This window comes from Malaclemys terrapin, chromosome 10 (genome assembly GCF_027887155.1).
Source record: "Malaclemys terrapin pileata isolate rMalTer1 chromosome 10, rMalTer1.hap1, whole genome shotgun sequence".
Classification (NCBI taxonomy): domain Eukaryota; kingdom Metazoa; phylum Chordata; order Testudines; family Emydidae; genus Malaclemys; species Malaclemys terrapin.
The window spans coordinates 7,641,752-7,664,673 of NC_071514.1; the positions used below are offsets into that span (position 1 = coordinate 7,641,752).

The following is a 22,922-nucleotide window of genomic DNA, read 5'->3' on the forward strand; positions in this document are numbered from 1 at the left end:
GTCAAACACTAAACATTCATAGATGACTCACCGGAAAGTAAGGCATTGCAGTCATGTATGTGACGCTATTAACCCCATTCCATATCCTTATCCTTCTTCTAATCAAACTCGTCACAATCCCTCCACCCTAAAGGCCAAGACTTTAATAGGGTTCAAAAAAAAAAAAAAAAAAAAGAACTAGGTAAGTTCATGGGGGATAGGTCCATCAATGGCTATTAGCCAGGATGGGCAGGGATGGTGTCCCTACCCTCTGTTTGCCAGAAGCTGGGAATGGGTGACCGGGGATGGATCACTTGATGATTCCCTGTTCTGTTCATTCCCTCTGGGGCACCTGGCACTGGCCTCTGTTGGAAGACAGGATACTGGGCTAGATGGACCCAGTATGGCCGCTCTTACATTCTTATGTAAAACACTCACACTGACCCGAACCTGCCTCTTTATTGACAAGAGCCTCATCCCCCCCTTCCGGTTGCTGACCCCTCCCCTCTTCTTCCTTCCTCCCTTGGCCTAGCAGCAACCCCCCTAAAGTTTTGTGACTCATGCCGAGCTGCCAGACCTATGTGTGATGCACAAGAAGTAACTTGTCTTGCCCTCCACCTCCCAAACTGGTAGAAAGGGGAGCAGGGAAAGCCAGGGTTTTTCACATTTCACTCTGCAAGTACACATTTCTCCTTCTGCAGTTTTAGGCTAGGTCTACACTACCCGCCTGAATCGGCGGGTAGAAATCGACCTCTCGGGGATCGATTTATCGCGTCCCATCGGGACGCGACAATCGATCCCCAAATCGGCGCTCTTACTCCACCAGCGGAGGTGGGAGTAAGCGCCGCCGACAGAAAGCCGCAGAAGTCGATTTTGCCGCCGTCCTCACAGCGGGGTAAGTCGGCTGCGATACGTCGAATTCAGCTACGCTATTCACGTAGCTGAATTTGCGTATCTTAAATCGACTCCCCCCTGTAGTGTAGATGTACCCTTAGAGAGGCCTTACCCCTACAAAAGAAGGGAAAAGCACTGTATTGGATGTGCATTCAGAGCCCCAGTATAAAGGCTACATGTGCTTCAGAATCTGCTTTTGGATACTGTAGCTACAAATGAATGCATTAAAAGCCGCCAATGTAACAGCAACAGGCAGTTGAAATATCAGAATTCTGAAATGGTGGCTGAGTTCTGAAGTCCCATCAGCAGAAGTGGGTGGCAAGAACCTGAACTGTCTCCAGTATAGAAGCGGAGTGAGAAAGAAACCATGGGGAGAAATCAGAAAGCTATTCACATGCAAGCAGCAGAAACGTTCAAGAGAATTAAATCCATGCCTTGCTTGATTGACAAATTTCGTGAAGGATTTGATTGCCAAAGTTGAGGCAGCGTGTTTCACTCTTTTAATAGTGGCTAATGAGTTTACATTCAGTGTAATGGGAGCTGTTGGTAACTACACTTCCTGCTTTTGCTTAAAGCATTATAAAGTTTTAAAAGCAGCACTGAAAATTTTAGTGCCAAAGCTAAATTATAGGCGGCGTACATCTGCATAGCTTAAAAACACAGACGTGGAGGTGAGCCCCTCCTCAGTCTGACACACTGCATGTATTGCAGCATACTCTCAATTACTTAGTGCCGCAGACTCATGCTATTTGTTACTTGTCCAAACTATGCCAGAGAGCAAACCTCCACAAAAACCTCAGAGCATATACAGTTAGTCAGCAACTCCATGTGAAATCTCGAACCATATTTGAACTAATGGGCTAACTTGGATACTGCAGGGAGAGGGTGGGAATGCCAGTCTGTCTGACAACTTATTTCAGTAATTAGAACGTTGTTCCACCGATAGGATGACAATAAAAATCATTGGCTCTCTTAAAGTTATAAACACATGCAAAATTTGGGAGGAATGGCGTGGGTTCTGACTTGTTTTCTCTGTGTGTACATATGTACACACAAACAAACATACGCAGCTTCTCAATTCCCATCATTTGGCTGGTGCGCACCTTCTGGATTTGTAACTCCTGTAAATCTATTTAAATGAGTCTCTTTATTTTGCTTAGTAATCTTCACACACTTCTACCTCTCCTAAAAAGTGACCTAAATATACCATCTTAAAATTTATTTTTTACACTTCAGAGACACCATTTACAAATATAGGTGAATTTTATAGCTAGAGCGCTTCATACGAGTCTTATGTAGCCTCTTTATAACAAATGTCCAGAAAGTCAAATTACTTAAAGAATGATGACCCTCCTAAATAGGCAGCATTCCTCTACTGATCTCGTTGACAAAGTATCCATATCCTTGTGTGACCTACCTACCATGTGCATTGTCTGTGAGAGTCCAAGTTCTTTGGGGCACAGGTTCTGCCATTTTAGGGTTTTGTACAGCCACGTATAACTTTGACACTATATAAATGTAATCCGTATGTTTCCCAATGATAAGAGGGTAGTTGATTGCATTCAGATTCAGCTACTATTGGTCAGTCTTAAGGTATAGTAGAGGTTATTGGACAATGGAGAATCTGTCCTCCTTTCAGTCCTGTGTAGTAATGACGGTGACTGCCAAAAAAAGAAAAAAAAGCTTTCCCAATCATAGCATCTAACTGTGGAAATCTGTATCTGCAGTAACTGCATACCACGCAGTGCTCCTTACCATATAGGCTTTCAAAACTGTAGTGCGCCAGAGCCAATGCTATCCAGTAAGCGTCTAATGGAGTAAGTAAGTATGTGGTTTCTCCGCATAGCACAAGAATTTGTGGCTTCTTTTTTGCTATTCTGAGCAATTATAAAACAGTGCTTCTGGCCAGAATCACCCGTACCTTTGAAACACACACTTTGAAACGATGCTGTGCTGCTTCAGTAACTACAGAAGGCTGCCATCTTCCGCTGTTCTCCTTGTGAAATTAGTTGGGGGATTTTAGTTCACGTCCTAGTGGACACATCACACAAGCCAGTGCCAGAATAGGCGTTCTCATCATTCTTAGCAGTACCCAGTAAAAAACAAGATTGATTGGGCAGGGAGGGCTAATTTATGGTCATTGGCTGCTGAAGAAATATGCGACGGACAAAAATTACCCTTGTGTTCCATAAATGCTAAATGTAATGTTGGACAATGGTCCTGCAGCATATCACGGGGAGCTGGCTAATATGTCTTTCTTTATTTCACAGAGACATCTGATGTTCCTCTTTATTATTTGTTTTGTACCCAGAATGTTGCTGTACTTGATGCACAATATTTCCCATTGGGTTATTTGTAATGTATCACATTAAGCAGATTCGCTGCTATAGTGTGATCTCTTTAAATGATGCTTTATCTTACCCCAGTTGCTATGCTGTGGTAAAAAGTAACAAGAGCATGTGAACGGAGGGTGGTTGTTTTATCTTTGAGTATTATGGGGAGACACGGTAACTTGTAAATTGGCCTTTATGCGCCGTTCCGTGTCATTCAGTTGCTTTATTGCTAGGTGTGCATTATAAAGTTTGTCATGTCTTGTAAACTAATAATAATCTTCCTATGCTGTACCTGAACATAAGTATTTCCAGTAGTCATTTTCCAGAGCTAAGAACACTTCTGTCCTGAGTGGCTAAGGAAATCAGCCTGACACAGGAAAGCACTAGGCAAAACTAGGCCATTATTTCAATGGCCCAGGCTAATGTAGATTATAAACTTTACTAGACAAAATGTCGCTAGCAGATTAGATTATGTACAGTGCAATTAAATGGGGTTTACAACAAAAACCATAAAGGTTCATTGTGAGTGGCAAGCAAAATGAAGTGACACTTTGAAGTTATACTTTATAGAATGTACTAGCATTTCAGTATGTGCTTGGTACTTTCAAATTTATGAAGGCACAGTCTTCAATCCCAAGAGTTTACCATTTTAGGAAGGAAAGCAACACACGGGTGACTAGAATGGAAAATATGCTGTCAAAATACAGATTATTTTAAAATTTGTCCTCATACTATGCCTTTTTATTAGCTGGCTTATTTCTTATAGGCCCTGCGACAGAAGTGGATCTTGAGAAGGGGTTTGGAGGAGAGGGTAATGGCCATACACATCAGCTTGTGCAGGATGACATGAAAGAGGAGCACAGCTGGCTATGGGAGAAGTAGACAGTCACATGTGACATGCCCAGGCCACCTGTCAAAAGTGTAAATGGCCAGCTCTCTGTAACCAGAGCCTTGGCTGGGTAGAGAGCAAGCAGGAAATCCTATCTCTGCTGCCAGTCCTCCTCCCTTTGGGGGACGGGGATGCCATTCAAGAGGGGACTGGGTGGCCTGCAGGACTGGCTAGGTGCTACTGCAGGACAGCAAGCTGAGAATATGAGATTGGAGGTTGGGGGACAGGTTCAGGGAGCAGCCGTTCTGCTTTGCAGGCAGGAATCAGCCAGAAGCCACTGGGAAGAAGGTGTCTTGCTCAGTGTCTAAGGAGCTGATGTTATGGGGGCACTTGAACTGTGTGCTTCTTGATTTCCAGGTGAATTCCTGCATCCCAAAAGGCTGTAGGAGGGTTCTCAGTCCAAAAGCAATGGATGGGAGTCTGGAACTAACTATCAGTAGGGTTGCCAACACTGACCGAAGCCATTCCGGGAGATTTTCTGTTCCAACACGACATAATGTCATTTTCTTAAAATATCCTATTAAAATCTCCCGGATTGCTTTCAATAGTCACCTAGGGATTGATGCCGATTCCAGGAGACTCCTGGCCAATCCTGGAGGATTGGCAACCCTACTGCCAGCTAGGGGAGCACCCACCATACAAGACTAGCATCACTGGCATAGTAGACAGTGTGAAAGAAGCACCTCTGGTTAAAGACAGGAAAGGGGCAGAGTTGTGAAGGGCATTGACGTTGAGGACCGAAAGTTTGAACTTGATGAAGTGAAAGTGTCAGCCAGTAAAGGGAATCCAAGGGTGGGTGATGTGGCCGGCAAGGAATATTGTTTTAGCAGTTGTGTTTTGGGCTGGCGTAACTGATCTATTTCAGGGCTGATATGTAATGATGGAGCCGGGAAATGCAGTCACACCAGGAATGGAAAACAACAACTTTTAATCAGTGCCCAGAATTGCTAAATAGTCTAGGACTGAAAGTGAAGAATAATAATGCACTAACCATTTGAACCTAGAAGGGGAAATTGGGTAGGTCAGCAGACTGTAACTACCCACAGGGAAAGTTCAGTCAGACACTAAAGCCAACACATGTGCTCTGGTAAAAAATGCTACAAGTATTGGATTGCTTTAACTGGTGAGGAGTTTTTAGTATTAGTCCAAAAATGGCATCTCCCAGAATTCATAAGCACTGCGTTGGGGCACTAGTTCAATACTGACTTGGTGCTACTCAATAATGTCAGTGTGTGATGCTGATGAGATTCCATAGGCAAAGGTCTCATTTTTATTGGCTAGCCTTCACATTTCACCAGTGTTAAACTAGTTTACAATGAAGGACTCTAGCAGGCCATAGATACTGTGTCCCAGTCACCCCTTGTATCATTTCAGATGATGAAGTTGATAGAACAAGCCCATTTTTGAAGTTACAAAAATGGATTAAATAAACTATCATGCCAGGACACAGTGTGTAGCTGCCTTAGCATCAGAGCAGATACCTATTCATGTGAAAGCATTTCATGTTGCTAGAGTAGGTGATGCAAAAATATATACTAAGCTACATCACTACCTATGGCAGCTCCAGTGGTGTAGAGGCAATGTCAGTTAAGGCAACCGTATCATACAGACACTTTGCTAGTCCAATAATTGCAGAAATCTAATGTGTTCCAGATTCCTAGTGATTTTGACTAGGTGTTCTGGAATCAGCAGTGCACGTACACTGGTATAGGTACACCAATAAAAATCTCTAGTGCACCAGAGGTAAGTTGCAGTGGTGCAATCTCCATTTTGCACTGGTGCAGAACACCTACACTGGGTGTTTGCTTGAAAGATGCTGCACCAACGTAGCTGCATTGGTGCAGAAATCCCTAATGTTAGGCAAGCTAGATCCAGAAGGGCAGAGAAACTACAGTAATAATACAACTAATAATAATCTCTGGATGGAGCCCTGTTGCAGGATCTAGCGCTTAAGAAAGACCTCAGGGTTTGACCCATTTATTGCTACAGCTCTGTCAGTATCACTGGCCTTGATATACAGCTAAGATAAATAACACGTGTTGGCCTAATCTCCACTTCTGAAAGTTTGTCACCAACATAATTGATTAGTGCAGCTCTATACCGAGGAGTTGGACTTGTTCTACACCTAAAATTTAGGTTGACCCACCTACGTTGATCAGGGCTGTGGGAAAATTCATACTCCCCTTCCATCGCTCTACCAAGTGTCTGCTACAACTACACAGTTGCAGTGCTGTGCTGTAGCAGCTGTAATGTTCACATACCGGGCTAAGCCATTTCTAATTCTCTAAGCAATGGTTTTCAATAATGAGGTAGTGAGAGAACTATTAAGAGAAGGCCGTCTTTTACTTCTGTGCTTTTTTTCTTTGTAACATTTTCTTGTTTTGATTTTAAGTACTTTAACGGCCTCAATTTATCATGTTTATATTTGTGAGCAATGATCCTTTCTGTTGGCTACCAAGTAGCCATAGTGTTCCCCTCTACCCCATCCCAAGCGGTGCAGAGCCTCTCTGTGAGGAGAGGATATTGCCATACACAGGAGGTGGAAAATAACAGAAGAACTACTGGATGAGAAAACACCCTGTTTAAAAATCTATATATAAGGTCAGTTTGGCAAACAAGGGCCATTCTATGGAGAATCCTATTTCTAAACCTTGGTGTGCTATTGCATCGTTAAAATACAAGATGGAAATTGATGCTGCACTCAGAGGTGAAAGTGAGCCGGTATGCCGTGCCGGACGGGACCAGCTTCTCCGGCAGTGATTTAAAGGGCACGGTGTAGTAGGGCACTTACATCAGCAAGAGGAAGGCTGTAGTGTAGACACTGACATAACTAGGTCGACGTAAATTGCCTTACGGCGACCTAACTGCATACTGTAGACCAGCCCTAAGAGGAACAATAAAATCCAACACACAAAATATTTGGTCTGAAAGTAATTTGGTACAGTCCCTGCGTCTGGCCTTAAATGAACAAATCAGAAGTGAGTTACTACTACGTCATTCCTATTTTGTCTGGATCAGTGAAGGCAGCCGCTCCTCGATTTGTGAAGGAAAGCTGAATCACTTTTCCCACAGGTCGATGTCTGAGCTCAAGTGAGACAGACCCACATACAAAACCGTGCATTTCCACTGGACTCCTAATCAGGAAATGCTCAAAATGAATTTTGAACACACTTTCTCAAGTGAATGTGATTTAGAAATTAGTCATCGACCCCTACGATGCTGCACTTCTTTAGTAGCGGTAGGGTAGAACATTTAATAGCTTTTATTGGCGCACACCTTGCTTTTGTTCCTATTAAGTCAGAAAGAATCCTTTTGGAAGCAGAATCCTAAATTACAGCCAAACCTTGTGAGGTTTGCCTAACCAAATCTAATCTCTTCAAAAAGCCAGTTTTAACGGTGTTGGTTTTTTTTTTTTTTGTTTTTTTAATTTTGTTTCTCTTTTGTGATACAGAATACTTGCAGAGTAGGGCTGAGACTTTATAGAACTGGAGTGATGGCAGCTGTGTGGCTAGTATGTTATATGTTCCAAATGGGAAGACATTATTTAAACAAACCATGCAATAATCTCCTCCTGAAAGATGCTTGTGGAAGCTCTTGTCTCGTCTCTCTCTCTCTCTCTCTCTCTTTTTTTTTTTTAAACCACTATGGGTCCCAGTCTGTTTCTCATTACTGAATTTGGGGGCAGGGGTGAGAGGACCCTTCACTTTCCAACTGCAGCGAACTGACTAGTTCCCTTGTCTAGATCACAGGAAAAGGTCATTGCAGAACAAAATGAAAAGGTTTATTTTCCATCTTTCCTCCACTTCATAACCAGGAGATCTTAAATTATTATATTCTTTCTTTAAACTCCTTTCTACTGTGGTCTGTTCGTCGTGCTAATTCCATGATTCTAAAGCGACCATCGGCAGACATATCACACTAACATTGGAGGGAGAACTGCTGTTTGGACAAGTGACTATGTTGGGTGGTAGGAAGGAGAAGAGATTCAAATTTGGAGAGTATGATCCATTAGAAATTAATTGGTTTGGAGAAACTGGAAATGGGCAAATTGAGGACAGATTTTTAAGCTGCTGTGCTTATTGAGATGAAGCAAAAAGGTCGGTTGCTTAATGAAGTAGTTGCATTGTAAACTATTGTAAACTAAAGATTAAACTCAAATGCAGTCACTGCTGTAATTTACAGCTGGACTAGACATTCCTTGGGAATTCAGTGACCTTGGATTTGCTGTACTTTAAAGTTGTCCAAGTTGTTTGGCTTCCCTTTTAAAACACACTGGAGAGAGGGGGAGCAGTAGCTTCATAGAGGTCAGCAATACACACGGCACTGTTGGAATGAAGATCCTGAGAGAGCCTTAGCAGACTCTAGACGCTTAAATGAAACCACCAGCAGCACTGTTTTCTGTAATATCATAAAAAGAAGTTGATTTTGCCAAGTACAGCTCACTCTTTCTGAAGAGCAGGCTTAGAATTATTTAATACATAGGTTTTGAGCCTAAAACGATTTTGTAGCACCCTTGACATTCTTTTCCAAAACTGTGTTAGTTATCCTGTTTGAGATTTGTCCAATAATATTTTTCCCTTTTATTTAAAACAAACCTCATTAGAGTCAACAATAGTTAAACATGTGCTTAAGTTAAAAAGGATGGGCTGAGCACGTGTTTTATTGCTTTGCTGAATTGGGGCCTGAATGTTGTATTGGTCAGCGCTGTATACGACGCTTTCTGTATCTCTTCTTGTTGTGGCAAACTGAGAGGTTGTGTTTAAAGGGTGAGAGTGACATGCGTAGGAAATCACGGTTCATCCTTTTCCCCTAAACACAGTAACGTCCATTGTACGGGATATCTTTGAGCACCGCAGCAATAGCTGTGGGGGCTGCATGTGACACAGTCAAATTTAAAATGCAGAAACCTGTATGAAGAGTCATTACGAAGAATCCTCAATGTCCTTTCATGCTCAAAGATCTGGTACTTGAATCTCCTGCAAACTCCCCCACCACCCCCAAAAATGCACAAACCACAATGATAAAGAAAAGACTTTTATCCTGTGGCCTGGTCTAAGCGTTGAACATTTTACCAGCAGAACCGCACAAAGGGTTTGGGGGTTTTTTTTTGTTTTTTTACTGACATAGTTAAGGTGGCAAAACCATGAATGTAGATGCAATTGAACTGGCATAAGGTGGTTTATATCAGGAAAGCTTATTTCACATCGCTGAACTGGAACAATCTATCCTAATAGAAGCACTTTTAAACCCATATGACTGCACCTACACTGGGCGGGGAGGAGGAGGCTGCTTTAGGCTGGCATAGTTAAAGCAATAAAACTATAGACAAGGCCTCTGTGTGGTCGTCTTATGCACTTTCTTTTCTCTTGTGGAAGAGTGCCCCTCACCTGCTGCCGAGATCAGATGCTCACCTGCTGTCGAACAAAGTTCTCCTGAGCCATGCAACATTAGCTATTATCCTAGGTTTTAATTAGAGGGGTTTTGTATTTAAAGTGCATCTTGGGTATTCATAAATATGCCATATAACATGAGTTGTCCAGAGCTGCTTTTCATGACATTTGTGGAGCTATATTTCCTGGCCTGTGACAGAACAATCTGGAGCTGTGAGAGCATGTCCTATGGGGCTATTCTGTGGCTGCAGGCCAGTTTCTGTATATATTGGCCTTATTTTTTAAGACCATTTTCTCCAATACACTCTTTTTTTGCCTGCAAAAGACTTCTTCATTTAAAATGATCAACATAACACTCTTTGTTAGTCTTTTGGCTCCAAGCCCATAGTGCCCACAACAGCTGTACCACAGTTTAAACATTCAGTCTCTAACATATTGGGGAACATTAGGGCGTTTTAAGGCTTCAACAGGTCTAGAGTAAATACTGGTTAATAAAGAGTAGCGCCTCTTTGTATCCCTGTATTTCCTGTACTCTGCATTAGAATAAAGCATGCTTAGAATATAATCACCAAAATAATAACCATGAAAGGTTCTTTTAAAAAAAAATACTTAGAGAAGTGTGTTCCAAATGAGGAGTTTGCATACATGTTTTACTAACGAGGCTCTAATAACCAATTTGTTATGCAAAAGCTTGCACATAATGTCCTGTAGAGAACTGTACATTCCACAGATTGACCACCTTGCTATCATTTGATCTTTTCTTCTGGATTTCTGTCTACACACTTTGATGGTCACTAGGTTAAAAACCAAAAAAGTCATAACTGTTTAGTGTTTCCAAATCCTGAAAAAATGAAATGTGCAAATAGCAAACATGGCTGCAATCCTTTTGGTGGCATGACCAAATGCTTTCAGATCAGGGCCCTTGCATATGCTAACCTTTAAACAGATATATAACTAGCTGGCATGGCAAAATTGTGCCATGAATTGTGTCCCCCGACATAGAATCATAGGGTTAGAATGGACTGCATCTAGTCTAACCCCCTGCCAAGATGCAGGATTTGTTGTTTATAAATTATCCAAGACAGATGTTTATCCAGGCTCCTTTTGAAAACCTCCAGTGAAGAAGCTTCCGTGACCTCCCCAAGCAAGTCTGTTCCATTGACAAAAGAGAACAACTTTTCTCCATCTTTTTTATGGCCGCCTTTCAAGTATCTGAAGATAATTCCCATATCTCCTCTCTTCCAAACTAAACATACTCAGTTCCTTCAGCTTGTATTCCATTCCTTCAAACATCTTCCTCACTCATCTCTACATCCTTTCTATACATTGACATCCAAACTTGGACATTGTACTCCAGCTGAGGCATAACCAGAATTGAGAAGAGTGGTACTAAAACCTCCAGGACTTGCATGCTATGCCTCTGTTAATGCAACTAAAATTGCATTTGCTAACTTATGTTGAGGCCGTGAGCCACTACAACTCCTAGATCCTTCTCAGCAGTGGTGCTGCTAAGTCATTTCCCCCCATTCTGCATGGATATGACAACTACTCTGGTAGTAGCTGTGATTGCTAACCACGGGTTGCCTTGTTAGTGGTGTAGGCTAAAACATGGTGATTTTTTCTTTAATCGAGTCATCCCAAAGGTGAAGATGGGGGGACCCCTAGCTATATAACTGATTCAGGTAGTCCTTTTCTTTCTAGCTGTGTGCATCCCGGAGTATGCTGCATTATATGGTGCTTGTGCCCTTCTGTATGTTTGACTCTGGAGCACTCCATCCTTTGTGGAGGCACTGTGGGTTAACTGCTCAATTTTTTTCCCAGAATGCACTGGCAGTATGGCAAGTGAGGCTGCACAAAGATAATGTGGTTGAGTTGTGAAAAAATGAGTTGCTGAATAGATGGTTTTTGTCTCTCTCTCTCAGGGTTAATGAGTTGTTTTAATAAATGGGTAATGGATTGTTAGTTCAGCCGGTCAATAAGCTATATATAGCCATCTATGACACCCTGTCTTGGTGCATAACCACCTATAACAAACTACTTAAGTCTATAATATGCTTTTAACATCTCTTAATGATTTATTAGCCCTTTATAAAGCATTTTTAAATGGGCTCTTAGGGCTTGTCTACACTACAGTGCTGCAACGGCTTTTAAGCACCACTGTAGCAATGAGTGAAGACACTACCTATGCCAACCAGAGAGCTTCTCCCATCGGCATAGGTACTTCACCTTCCCAAGAGCGGGTAGCTGTGTCAATGGCAGAAGCCCTCTTAGCCAACATTGTGCTGTCTACACCAGCAGTTAGGTTGGGATAACAGTGTCGCTCAGGGGGTGTGAATTTTCCACACCCTGAGCAATGCAATTTTACCAACATACATTGGTAGTGTAGACCAAGCCTACATATCAAGAGTGACTCAATATTATTTTTAAACATCCTTTACCATTGAAGTCAATGGGAGCTTTGCTGTCCACGTCAATGAGTAGAGAATCAGGCCCACAGTGTACAAGAGGCCATAAGGGCCTACTTTTGCTTATGAAGTACATGGGGAGTGGCTTGTCTGGGAGGGAGGAGACGTGAAGTGTTATAGGAAAAGCAATTAAAATATCCTTGCAAGCTATTCTTCTGAAAAACATGTTTATATACAAACTCTCTGGAAATCTTGGTGCCTTCTAATTAGTTGTATATCTGCATTCTAGCACTGCCTAGTAGCTCAACTGCAGTGAGTGGTTTGTTAGAATTTCCACTTTGGGAGGGCTGGGTAGGAATTTAACGCTTTCTGTTTAAACTGCATTGAGTTAACACTTGAAACAGCAGTCAAGTCTACTTTTTTCTTTTCAAATCAGCTCTGCTAGAAGAGAGAGGGAAAAAAAGTATTAAATTATCTGGGTTTTAACTTGCACTGCTAACATTTTATTCCTACTTAGCAAGCACCTATTGTAGTCCTTAAAATATACCAATTACTTTTGTTTCAGAAAATTAGTTAATGGCCCATATCTTAATTTGCATTCAGATGTTTCATATCATTTTTCCTACCCGTCAGAGTTCTATTAAAACTTTGTTGAGTAAAGTAACCTAAAAATGCTTCTGCTTTTGATTGTTTCCTATTGTGGGTGTTTGAGTGCCCTGGTTTGGTATCTTAGAATAAATGTTCTCAGGTTGTATGGTCTTGATTTATTTGTTTTTCTTTTTAAATCCAAAACAGAATTTGAAAATAAATGCTATTATCAGTGCTGTTTAAAAAACAAAACAAGAACCTGACACTAGCTACCTATTGAAACAATATAAAATAATATATCTTGCTTTCCACAGTCCTATGGAAATCTGTGCCTTCACTTGTATTCACTTGAACTACTGTTGAAATCCACAGATAGTTACTATCTGTGGTATTACATCTAGTGCTATATATATATATATAAAAGACATGCCTGGTGGAGACAGCTTAGAATTAAAGTACATGCTCTAACTCTGTGCTCTTGCAATATTTTTGTTCATGCTATATAAATTCTCCATTGTGATAAACAGTGTGTTTACGAGATTGATTCTAAGTGGGTGTGACATGGGGTCACGGGGATCCCAGCAATCTTAACAGAAACTACAAGACTCAAAATATGCTACAGTAACCCATTATTAGTAACAGAAACAACATACACATAATTAAAAAGGGAGGGAGGGCAGGATGGGAACCATGCTTCAGAGCTGGTTTCTTGAAGAAGGCCTAAATCAGTTTAACTCTTACCGCGCCTACTCTGAGTCTCAGTTGGATTAAGTTCCACCCCAGTAACACCCTACTTCTTTATCTGGGAGAGTTTCTATCATGCACTACTCCGAAAGGGTATGTATTCCTTGTCAGTTGACCTGTTTTTATAGCCTAGAGGCCCTAACCAAGTTCAGGTCCCCTTTGTGCTGGGCAATATACATACACCTAGTAAAAGACAGATTCTGTTCCAAAGGGCTTACAGTTTACATTGACAAGATGGAAGACTGACTTAACATGGGGAAGGTAGAATAGGAAAGGACAAATGTTTTGAAGGACAAAGAAATGGGAAGGAGAGAGAAAGAAATGGTGATTACTTGCATTACTACCCCATATCGTTTTTCCCCTGACCACGTTGCAGTAATGTGCCCACTGCAAGTAATATGCAGCTATAGTTAATATAACATTGTTCTTAAATGGTGAGTCAGACCAAGCAAATTAGGTGCCTATAAAGTGTGGTGGGCAACTTGCACTCCAAACACTGTGTGTGTGTGTGTGTGTGTGTGTGTGTGTGTGTGTGTGTGTGTGTGTGTGTGTGTGGTGTGTGTGTGTACACACGCATCTCTTTATACTCCTCCACAACAATGGGCTTAATTTAGGACAAACAGCAATTAGAGACCCATGCAATGGAACTTCTAGCTGCTGTACATTGACACAACAGGATCACATAAGGATGGTGGCCGCTTTAACTGCCTTTCTTTTAGCATCTTTAAGATGGAGACTTCATTTTGTTATTTCTTTTTCTTCTTTTATGATTTGCATTTAGCACACTGCTTGAATGGGCTTGCATTCTTAGATGTGACACTTAGACTCATTCTGTCTTAAAATATCTCAGACTATGTGTACGGTTGAACTGCTACAGCTGCACCGCTGTGGTGCTTCAGTGTAAACACTACAGAGGCAGGAGGGTTTCTCCCATCACTGTAGTTAATTCGCCTTCCCGAGAGGTGCTCACTAGGTTGACGGAAGAATTCTTCCCCCAACTAGCACTCTCTCCACTGGGGGTTAGGTCGGCTTGACTGTCTCCCAGGAGTATGGAGTTTTCACTCCCTGGAGAGACATAGCTATGCAGATATAACTTTTCAGTGTAGACCAGTCTCAGCCTGCCACCTCGTTATTTTTAAATAGAGCAATTCCCATTTTAAGAATACTTATGTTCTACTGCAGTGTTTCCCAAACTTGGGACGCCGCTTGTGTAGGGAAAGCCCCTGGCGGGCCGGGCCGATTTGTTTACCTGCTGCGTCCACAGGTTCGGCCGATCGCGGCTCCCACTGGCCGCGGTTCGCTGCTCCAGGCCAATGGAAGCAGCAGCCAGTACGTCCCTCGGCCCACGCTGCTTCCAGCGGCTCCCATTGGCCTGGAGCAGCGAATCGCGGCCAGTGGGAGCCGCGATCAGACGGACCTGCGGACGCGGCAGGTAAACAAATCGGCCCGGCCCGCCAGGGGCTTTCCCTACACAAGTGGCGTCCCAAGTTTGAGAAACACTGCTCTACTGTATATGTACCTTATGTTTTACTTACTTTATGAAACTGCTGTTGGTACTTTTTGAAGGCACCTGTTATCATTTAAACTCTGTATCTTATTTGAGATACTTAAATTTAAAAAAAAAATTGTGGACCTCATCACCCCCTACCACAGAGACTGAATCCTGATATGTGTAATGTGGTTCCCTCATGTTTACTAATGCAGAAATTAAACATAGTACTTAGCATCTTTGGTAAAAATGTTTAGTTTAGGTTTCACACTGGTATTCTACAAGTTTAACTCTGTTACCCTTTTTCTTTAGAAGAGTTTGGCCGTAAAGGAAAAGTTTAAAAGGACATGATAATGAAAACATACTTATTCTGAATACAATGTTCTTGCCTTTCCATATGCCATTAAAAAAAAAAAAACAGGAAAATGCGATTCATTTTATAATGTAGAGAATAAAAACAGACATCTGATATTTCTGTCTTAGACTAAAAATGAGTTGTTCAGATAATATTTCTAGAGTAGGACATCATAATCCCAATCCTTGGTAGATATTTCTTTCACCAGTTTACAATGAATAACCCTCTTAATTCCTTTGAGTAGCAGCTGGTATCCCTACAACCTGTGCCTAAAATGGAGAACAGCTTATTCAGAAAGACTTCTGGTCATATAAGCAAGGAGGCATTTTCATACAGTAGGGCTATATGGGGTAACTGTCACAAATACACTACTGCTAAAATCTTAATGTTGCAAAAATAGTAACTTAATATTTCTCTTTTTAGATGCAGCAGCTGTTTTATGAAAATTATGAGCAGAACAAAAAAGGCTACATCAAAGACCTTAGAAATAGCAAGATACATCGAGCTATAACGCTGCATCCCAACAAGAACCCACCGTACCAGTATAGACTTCATAGTTACATGCTGAGTCGCAAAATCGCAGAACTGCGTTACCGGACTATACAGCTGCACAGAGAAATTGTCCTGATGAGCAAATACAGCAATGCAGAAATACACAAAGATGACCTTCAGCTGGGGATACCACCTTCTTTTATGAGGTTCCAGCCACGCCAGCGTGAGGAGGTCTTGGAATGGGAGTTCCTTACGGGAAAGTATCTCTATTCTGCAGCTGATGGACAGCCCCCTCGGAGAGGGATGGACTCATCTCAGCGTGAAGCATTGGATGACATTGTTATGCAGGTCATGGAAATGATCAATGCAAATGCTAAGACCAGAGGGCGGATCATTGATTTCAAGGAGATACAATACGGCTATCGCAGAGTTAATCCTATGTATGGAGCAGAGTATGTTCTTGACTTATTGCTTCTATACAAAAAACACAAGGGAAAGAAGATGACCGTGCCTGTCAGAAGGCATGCCTACCTACAGCAGACATTCAGCAAGATCCAGTTTATGGAGCATGAAGAGATAGATGCCAAAGAGCTGGCCAGCAAAATTAACCAAGATTCTGGATCCTTGTCTTTCCTGTCCAATTCACTGAAAATGTTTGTTCCATTCCAGCTCACTGGATCCAAAGCAGAGCGGAAGGAGCCCAAAGACCAGAAGATCAACATCTTGATTCCTCTGTCCGGACGCTTTGAGATGTTTGCTAGGTTCATGGGGAATTTTGAGAAAACTTGCCTCATTCCCAGTCAGAACGTCAAGCTGGTCGTCCTGCTTTTCAATTCTGACTCAAACCCTGATAAGGCGAAGCAAGTTGAATTGATGAGAGATTACCGTATTAAGTACCCCAAGGCTGATATGCAGATCTTGCCAGTGTCTGGGGAATTCTCAAGAGCTCTGGCTCTTGAAGTTGGATCTTCTCAGTTTAAAAATGAGTCTTTGCTCTTCTTCTGTGATGTTGACCTAGTGTTTACCACAGAGTTTCTCCAACGATGTAGAGCCAATACAGTTTTGGGCCAACAAATATACTTTCCAGTCATCTTTAGTCAGTATGATCCAAAGATAGTTTATAGTGGAAAAGTTCCCAGCGACAATCATTTTGCCTTCACCCAGAAAACAGGTTTCTGGAGGAACTATGGCTTTGGCATTACTTGTATTTACAAAGGTGATCTCCTTAGAGCAGGTGGCTTTGATGTCTCTATCCAAGGTTGGGGCCTTGAGGACGTGGACCTATTTAACAAAGTCATTCAAGCTGGCTTAAAGACTTTCCGAAGCCAAGAAATCGGAGTTGTTCATGTACATCATCCAGTCTTTTGTGACCCCAATCTTGATCCGAAACAATATAAAATGTGCTTGGGGTCCAAAGCTTCAACTTATGGGTCCACACAACAGTTGGCTGAACTATGGCTTGAAAAAAATGACCCTAGCTTTGGGAAAAGCAGCAATACTAATGGCTCAGTGAGGACAGCCTAATGTCCAGCTATGCTGGAGAAGACTTTTTTTAATTATCTAATTTATTTTTGGAAAATGTTTTGATAGTTCATTTTTTAAAGACCACACAAGGATATATTTTAGAAATCATGTTTTCTTACCAAGAACTCTTTTGAGAATGAGCTTTTTTTTTGAACAAAACTGTGATTGATATTTGCCTTTGAACAAACATTTTGGCTGAGTATTATCTTGCAGATCTGCATAATTCTGATGACTTGAAATAAGGTTTTCATATGAACAAAGGACCTCCTTTTTAAACCGTTTTTCATTGCTGTCTTCTTTGCTAGGATTCTATAAATTGGAACCTGAACATTCAAGCAAAATACTGTACCTAACTGTTGTGTTGTGACTGTTACATTACACAGATTCTACTCTTTTTAAATAGCCATAATGTTCAAATTGTGTTAGAACAATTCAAAACAGTGTGGCAATAGTTGGGTTATTAATTTCAGGAGTATTTCAATAGGTTGATTACTTCAACCAAAAATGTACTTTTGCTTATTTGTGGCCGAGCAGCTTTTTGAAGGGGTGTGTGGAAAAGAAGCACACTTGATAAACTTGTATCAGTTTAGTCCATATGTAAGTTTTGTCTGACATTTGGTCCATATGTGGATCTAACATTAAAAATTCCATGGTGGATTCTGTGGATTCTAAATTGTTCTCCAGTCTAGAACAGAGACTGTATGATGGTGAAATGCAAAATTGTAATGAGTGTGGGATGGAGAAATGAGAATTTCTCACTGCAAAACCAGGTACACAACTCAAAATTTGAAATCCCTAATGAGAACATTGGAAACTTACATCTGATTGCATTCATTTTGTACAGTCAGTTACAAGATGTTGATGGGAACAATTGTTACATTCTTTGATTACTAGTTTCTTTTGTTTTCTTTATCTGATAGACCTTTAATTTATTTAATATCCATTGTTTTAGGTTCTTGCCCTTTTCTTGAATATCTGTTAGTCATTTATTTATATATCTATTAGGAATGTATTGCTTTTTCTCACTCTTAAGGTAGTGTACATCTTACTTACAGTAAACTGTGATCTCCAAAGATTTCTTTTGAAAGTATTTTTTATTCCAAATTCCTTTTAAAATTTTACTGAGTAACTTAAATAACCTTGGGAATTGTTTTGATGCTCTAAGATAAACCTGGGAGAGAGAATGTTGAGTAGAAACAATATGACCCCTCTGAGTTATCACCTAGTAAAGGTTAAATAAACATACAAATGAAGTGCCTTAAAGTGAACAGAAGGAGGGGGAACTCTTTTGCATTGAGACTTAGAACACTGATGGAAATTACTGTTGAAGCAGATCATATATTGGGCTCAGAAGTTAAAGATAAAGCCAGTGAAAAATATATTTTTCTATTGTACTCGTCAACACCACTTTGCCGTAGTTCCATTTCAGTAATATAAAGACCTACTCTTTGGGAGGTGAAGGATAGTCAAAGAGAATGAAAATCAGTACTTAGATTTGATTTACCAAGTTTTAAGGGGTCTTTATGGAGTAACTGCTTGAATAGTCCAATAGGAAAATAATCAGTGGTTACACATTTATGGAATGTGAATTGCGTTTGCAGCTAGTCTAGATTCATTGTTCTACAACTGTCGTTTTTTTGGTGACAGCCCCAAGGATGTAGATACTTATAATGGATTCAATGCATGGAAAGTGTTGAAAGACTTGGTCCTAAGATGCAATAAAGATTTTTATTTGCAATCCTATCTCATCATGTTGTCTGCCTCAGTCCTCATCTTACGTAGCAGGCACAGTTTAGGGTAGTAAGTATTATAGCAAAGATTTGGGAATGAAATGAGCCAAACAATAAAGTACCATATATACACAAGTTCTTGCCATCTGTGCCAAATTTCAGATGCAATAGTCCTTGAAAAAAGGTGTTTCACCCCTACTACTACTGTTTACTGTTGAGATTTGTTAATGGAGATCTTTGAAGTCTGCCTTGTGAGGAGAGGATTTATACTGCTTCAGCTGATAATCAAGATGTCTGAAGCTACCCCAATGGTAAAACGAATGCACACAATTACCAGGTTGAATAACTTTGTAATATTTTATATATTCTATGCATGATAAAAAATTAAGACCCATTTTTCAAATATGCTAAGCACCTGTTCACTGCTGCCTCTTCCATTTTTATCAGAACTCTCTCAATAGTTGTGTTTTTCTTAAACCTCCAACTCCTGGAGTCATGGGATTATGTAAAGTGGCTGCTGATCTTTAGAAGTACTGAGAACCCACTGTTTCTGTTAGTTTCAATAGGAGCTCTGGGTCTTGCACGCTTCTGGAAATTAGGCCTGAAGTTTCTTGGGGTGAGCAAATGAAATCGGTGACTGCTTCTGAAAATGTTGGTCTAGGTGTCTGGGATAAGAGGCACTGTTTTGTATTCTGTAAACACAAGGTACCAAGGCCAATGTTTCCAGCAGTGACTAGTGACTTAGCGTGATTTTTGGAGGGGGCGCAGGGTGGTGCAACTAGAGACACCTCAGGGTATGTCTACAATTGCAGCTGGGAGTGAGCCTCCCAGCCTGGGTAGACAAGCAGTAGATATGATATTTTGATTTTTAGTACGGCTTTTGACATGGTCCCACTGACCTTCTCATAAGCATACTAGGGAAATGTGTTCTAGATGAAATTACTATAAGGTGGGTGCACAACTGGTTGAAAGAATGTACTTAAAGAGTAGTTATCAATGTCAAACTGGGAGGATGTATCTATTGGGGTCCTGCGGGATGGGTCTTGGGTCCATTACTATTCAATATTTTCATTCATGACTTAGATAATGGTATGGAGAGTATCCCTATAAAATTTGTGGATAACCCCAAGCTGGGATGGGCACTTTGGAAGAAAGAATTAGGGTTCAAAACCATCTTGACAAATTGCAGAATTGGTCTGAAATCAACAACATGACATTCAATAAAGACAAATGCAAAGTACTACATTTAAAAGGCAAAATCAGATGCCCTACAAAATGAGGAATAATTGGCTAGGTGGTAGTACTGCTGAAAAGGATCTGGGGGTGATAGTAATCAGAAATTGAGTATGAAAATAGAAAACTCAATAATAATAATAATTAATAATTAATTATAGGGGATTTCAACTATCCCTGTACTCACTGGGTATGTATCACTCAAGGATGGAATGCAGAGAAAGTTTCTACACTCTATTAATGACTGCTTTGTGGAGCAGCTAGTCCTGGAAGCCACAAGGGAAGAGGCAATTCTTGATTTAGTCCTAAATTGAACACAGGTTCTGGTCCAAGAAGTGAATATAGCTGAGCTGTTCAGTAATAGCAACCATAATATAATTTAAAATCCTGGGGGTGGGGCGCATTAAAATATTAAAGAAGCCCACCACTGTAGCATTTAACTTCAGAAAGGGGAGCTACACAAAAATGAGGAAGCTAGTTCAACCAAAATTAAAACAGTCACAAGAAATGCCTACAAGCTGCATGAGAACTTTTGAAAAAATCCATAATAGAGGCTCAAATTAAATGTATATCCCAAATTTTTAAAAAGGGGGGGAGGGGCAAAAAAAATGCCACCGTTGCTAAATACAGGAAAAGAGGCAAAAAGGGTATCCTTTAAAAATTGGAAGTCAAATCCTACAGAGGAAAATACAAGAGAGTATAAATTCTAGTAAGCCAAGTATAATTAGGCAGGCCAAAAAAGAATTTGAAGAGCAAAAGACTAACTAGCAGCAAAAAAAATTAAGTACATCAGAAGCAGAGAGCTTGCCAAACAATCAGTGGGGCCACTGGAAGATGGAGTGCTAAAGGAGCACTCAAGGAAGACAAGGCCGTTGCAGAGAAGCTAAATGAATTATTTCCCTCAGACGTCACTGCAGAGGATGTGAGGGAGATTTCACACCTGAGCCGTTCTTTTTAGGTGACAAATCTGAAAAACTATCCCAGATTGAGGTGGTGTCAATAGAGGTGGTTTTGGAACAAATGGATAAACAGTAATAAGTCACTAGGACCAGATGGGATTCACCCAGGAGTTCTGAAAACCCAAATATGAAATTGCAGATATAACTGTGGTATGTAACCTATTGCTTAAATCAGCCTCTGTACCAGGTGACTGGAGGATAGCTAATGTAACACTTTAAAAAAAAAAAAAAAGGCTCCAGAATCGATCCCAGCAATTACAGGCCGGTAAGCCTAACTTCAATACTAGGCAAATTGGTTGAAACTATAGTAAAGTACAGAATTATCAATTTGTTGGGGAAGAGTCAACTTCCCTTTTTTGTAAAGGGAAATCATGCCTCACCAATCTATTAGAATTCTTTGTGGAGGTCAACAAATGTGGACAAGGATGCTCCAGTGTACTTGAACTTTCAGAAAGCCTTTGAAAAGGTCCCTCACCAAAGGCTCTTAAGCAAACGCAAGCAGTCCTGGGATAAAAGGAAAAGTCGTCTCATGGTTCGTAACTGGTTAAAAGACAGAAAACAAAGGGTAGAATAAATGGTCAGTTTTCAGAATGGAGAGAGGTAAATAGTGGGATCCCCTAGAGATCTGTACGGGGACGAGTGCTGATCAACATATTCATAAATGAACTGGAAAAACAGATAAACAGTGAGGTGGCAAAAATTGCAGATGATACAAAACTACTCAATATAGTTAAGTCCAAAGCAGACTGATAAGAGTTACAAAGGGATCTCACAAAATTGAGTGACTGGGCAACAAAATGGCAAATGAAATTCAATGTTGATAAATGCAAAGTAATGCACATTAGAAAACATAATCCCAACTATACATACAAAATGATGGGGTCTAAATTAGCTGTTACCACTCAAGAAAGAGATCTTGGAGTCATCGTCGCTAGTTCTCTGAAAACATCCAATCAATGTACAGCAGCAGTCAAAAAAGCTAACAGTGTTAGGAACCATTAGGAAAGCGATAGATAATAAGACAGAATATATCATAATGCCATTATATAAATCCAGGGTATGTCCACACTTTGAATACTGTGTGCAGTTCTGATCAGTGCATTTCAAAAAGAGATGCATTAGAAATGGAAAAGGTATAAAGAAGGCCAACAAAAATGATTACGGGTATGGAACAGCTTCCATCTGAGGAGAGATTAAAAAGACTGGGACTGTTCAGCTTGGAAAAGAGACGACTAAGGGGATATGATAGAGATCTACAAAATCACGAATGGTGTGGAGAAAATAAATAAGGACGTGTTATTTTACCCCTTCACATAACATAAGAACCAGGGGTCACATAATAAAATTAATGGGCAGTAGGTTTAAAACAAACAAAAGGAAGTACTTCTTCGCACAGCGCACAGTCAACATGAGGAACTCATTGCCTGGGATGTGGGGAAGGCGAAAATTATAACAGGATTTTAAAAAGAATTAGAAAACTCCATGGAGCATAGGTCCATCAATGGCTATTAGCCAAGATGGTCAGGGATGTGTCTCAGCCTCTGACTGCCAGATTCTGGGACTGGACGACAAAGGATGATCACTTGATAATTTCCCTGTTCTCTTCATTCCCTCTAAAGCATCTGGCATTGGCCACATTAGCCACTGTCAGAAGATACTGGGCTAGATGGATCATTGATCTGACCCAATATGGCCATTCTTATGTTCTTATGAGTCCTGACAGTGGACCTGGTGCTATAGGCCTCTGATGTGATTTCCCCACAACAATCTCTGATCTAAATGGACATAAGTACAGATGAAGGGCATGGTGCAATATGCCAAAGACATGCTGTAGAAGGTATGGAAGATATCTTTGCAATAAACAAACCCTGTTTTTTTTTTTCCCCCTCCTGGCTCTAAACTACTGCTCCAAACATTC

At 40.8% G+C, this 22,922-nt stretch overlaps 1 protein-coding gene across 1 annotated transcript in view; it reads left to right on the plus strand.

Moving 5' to 3' along the window:
• The window catches only part of CHSY1 (chondroitin sulfate synthase 1), a 100,180-nt gene extending 81,355 nt beyond the window's left edge, over positions 1-18,825 (plus strand). The window contains exon 3 of the mRNA XM_054042657.1: positions 15,490-18,825. Coding sequence (XP_053898632.1) covers positions 15,490-17,082 — 1,593 coding nt within the window. The 3' untranslated portion in view covers positions 17,083-18,825. The remainder of the gene's footprint in view (positions 1-15,489) is intronic.
• Positions 18,826-22,922: the final 4,097 nt, after the last annotated feature.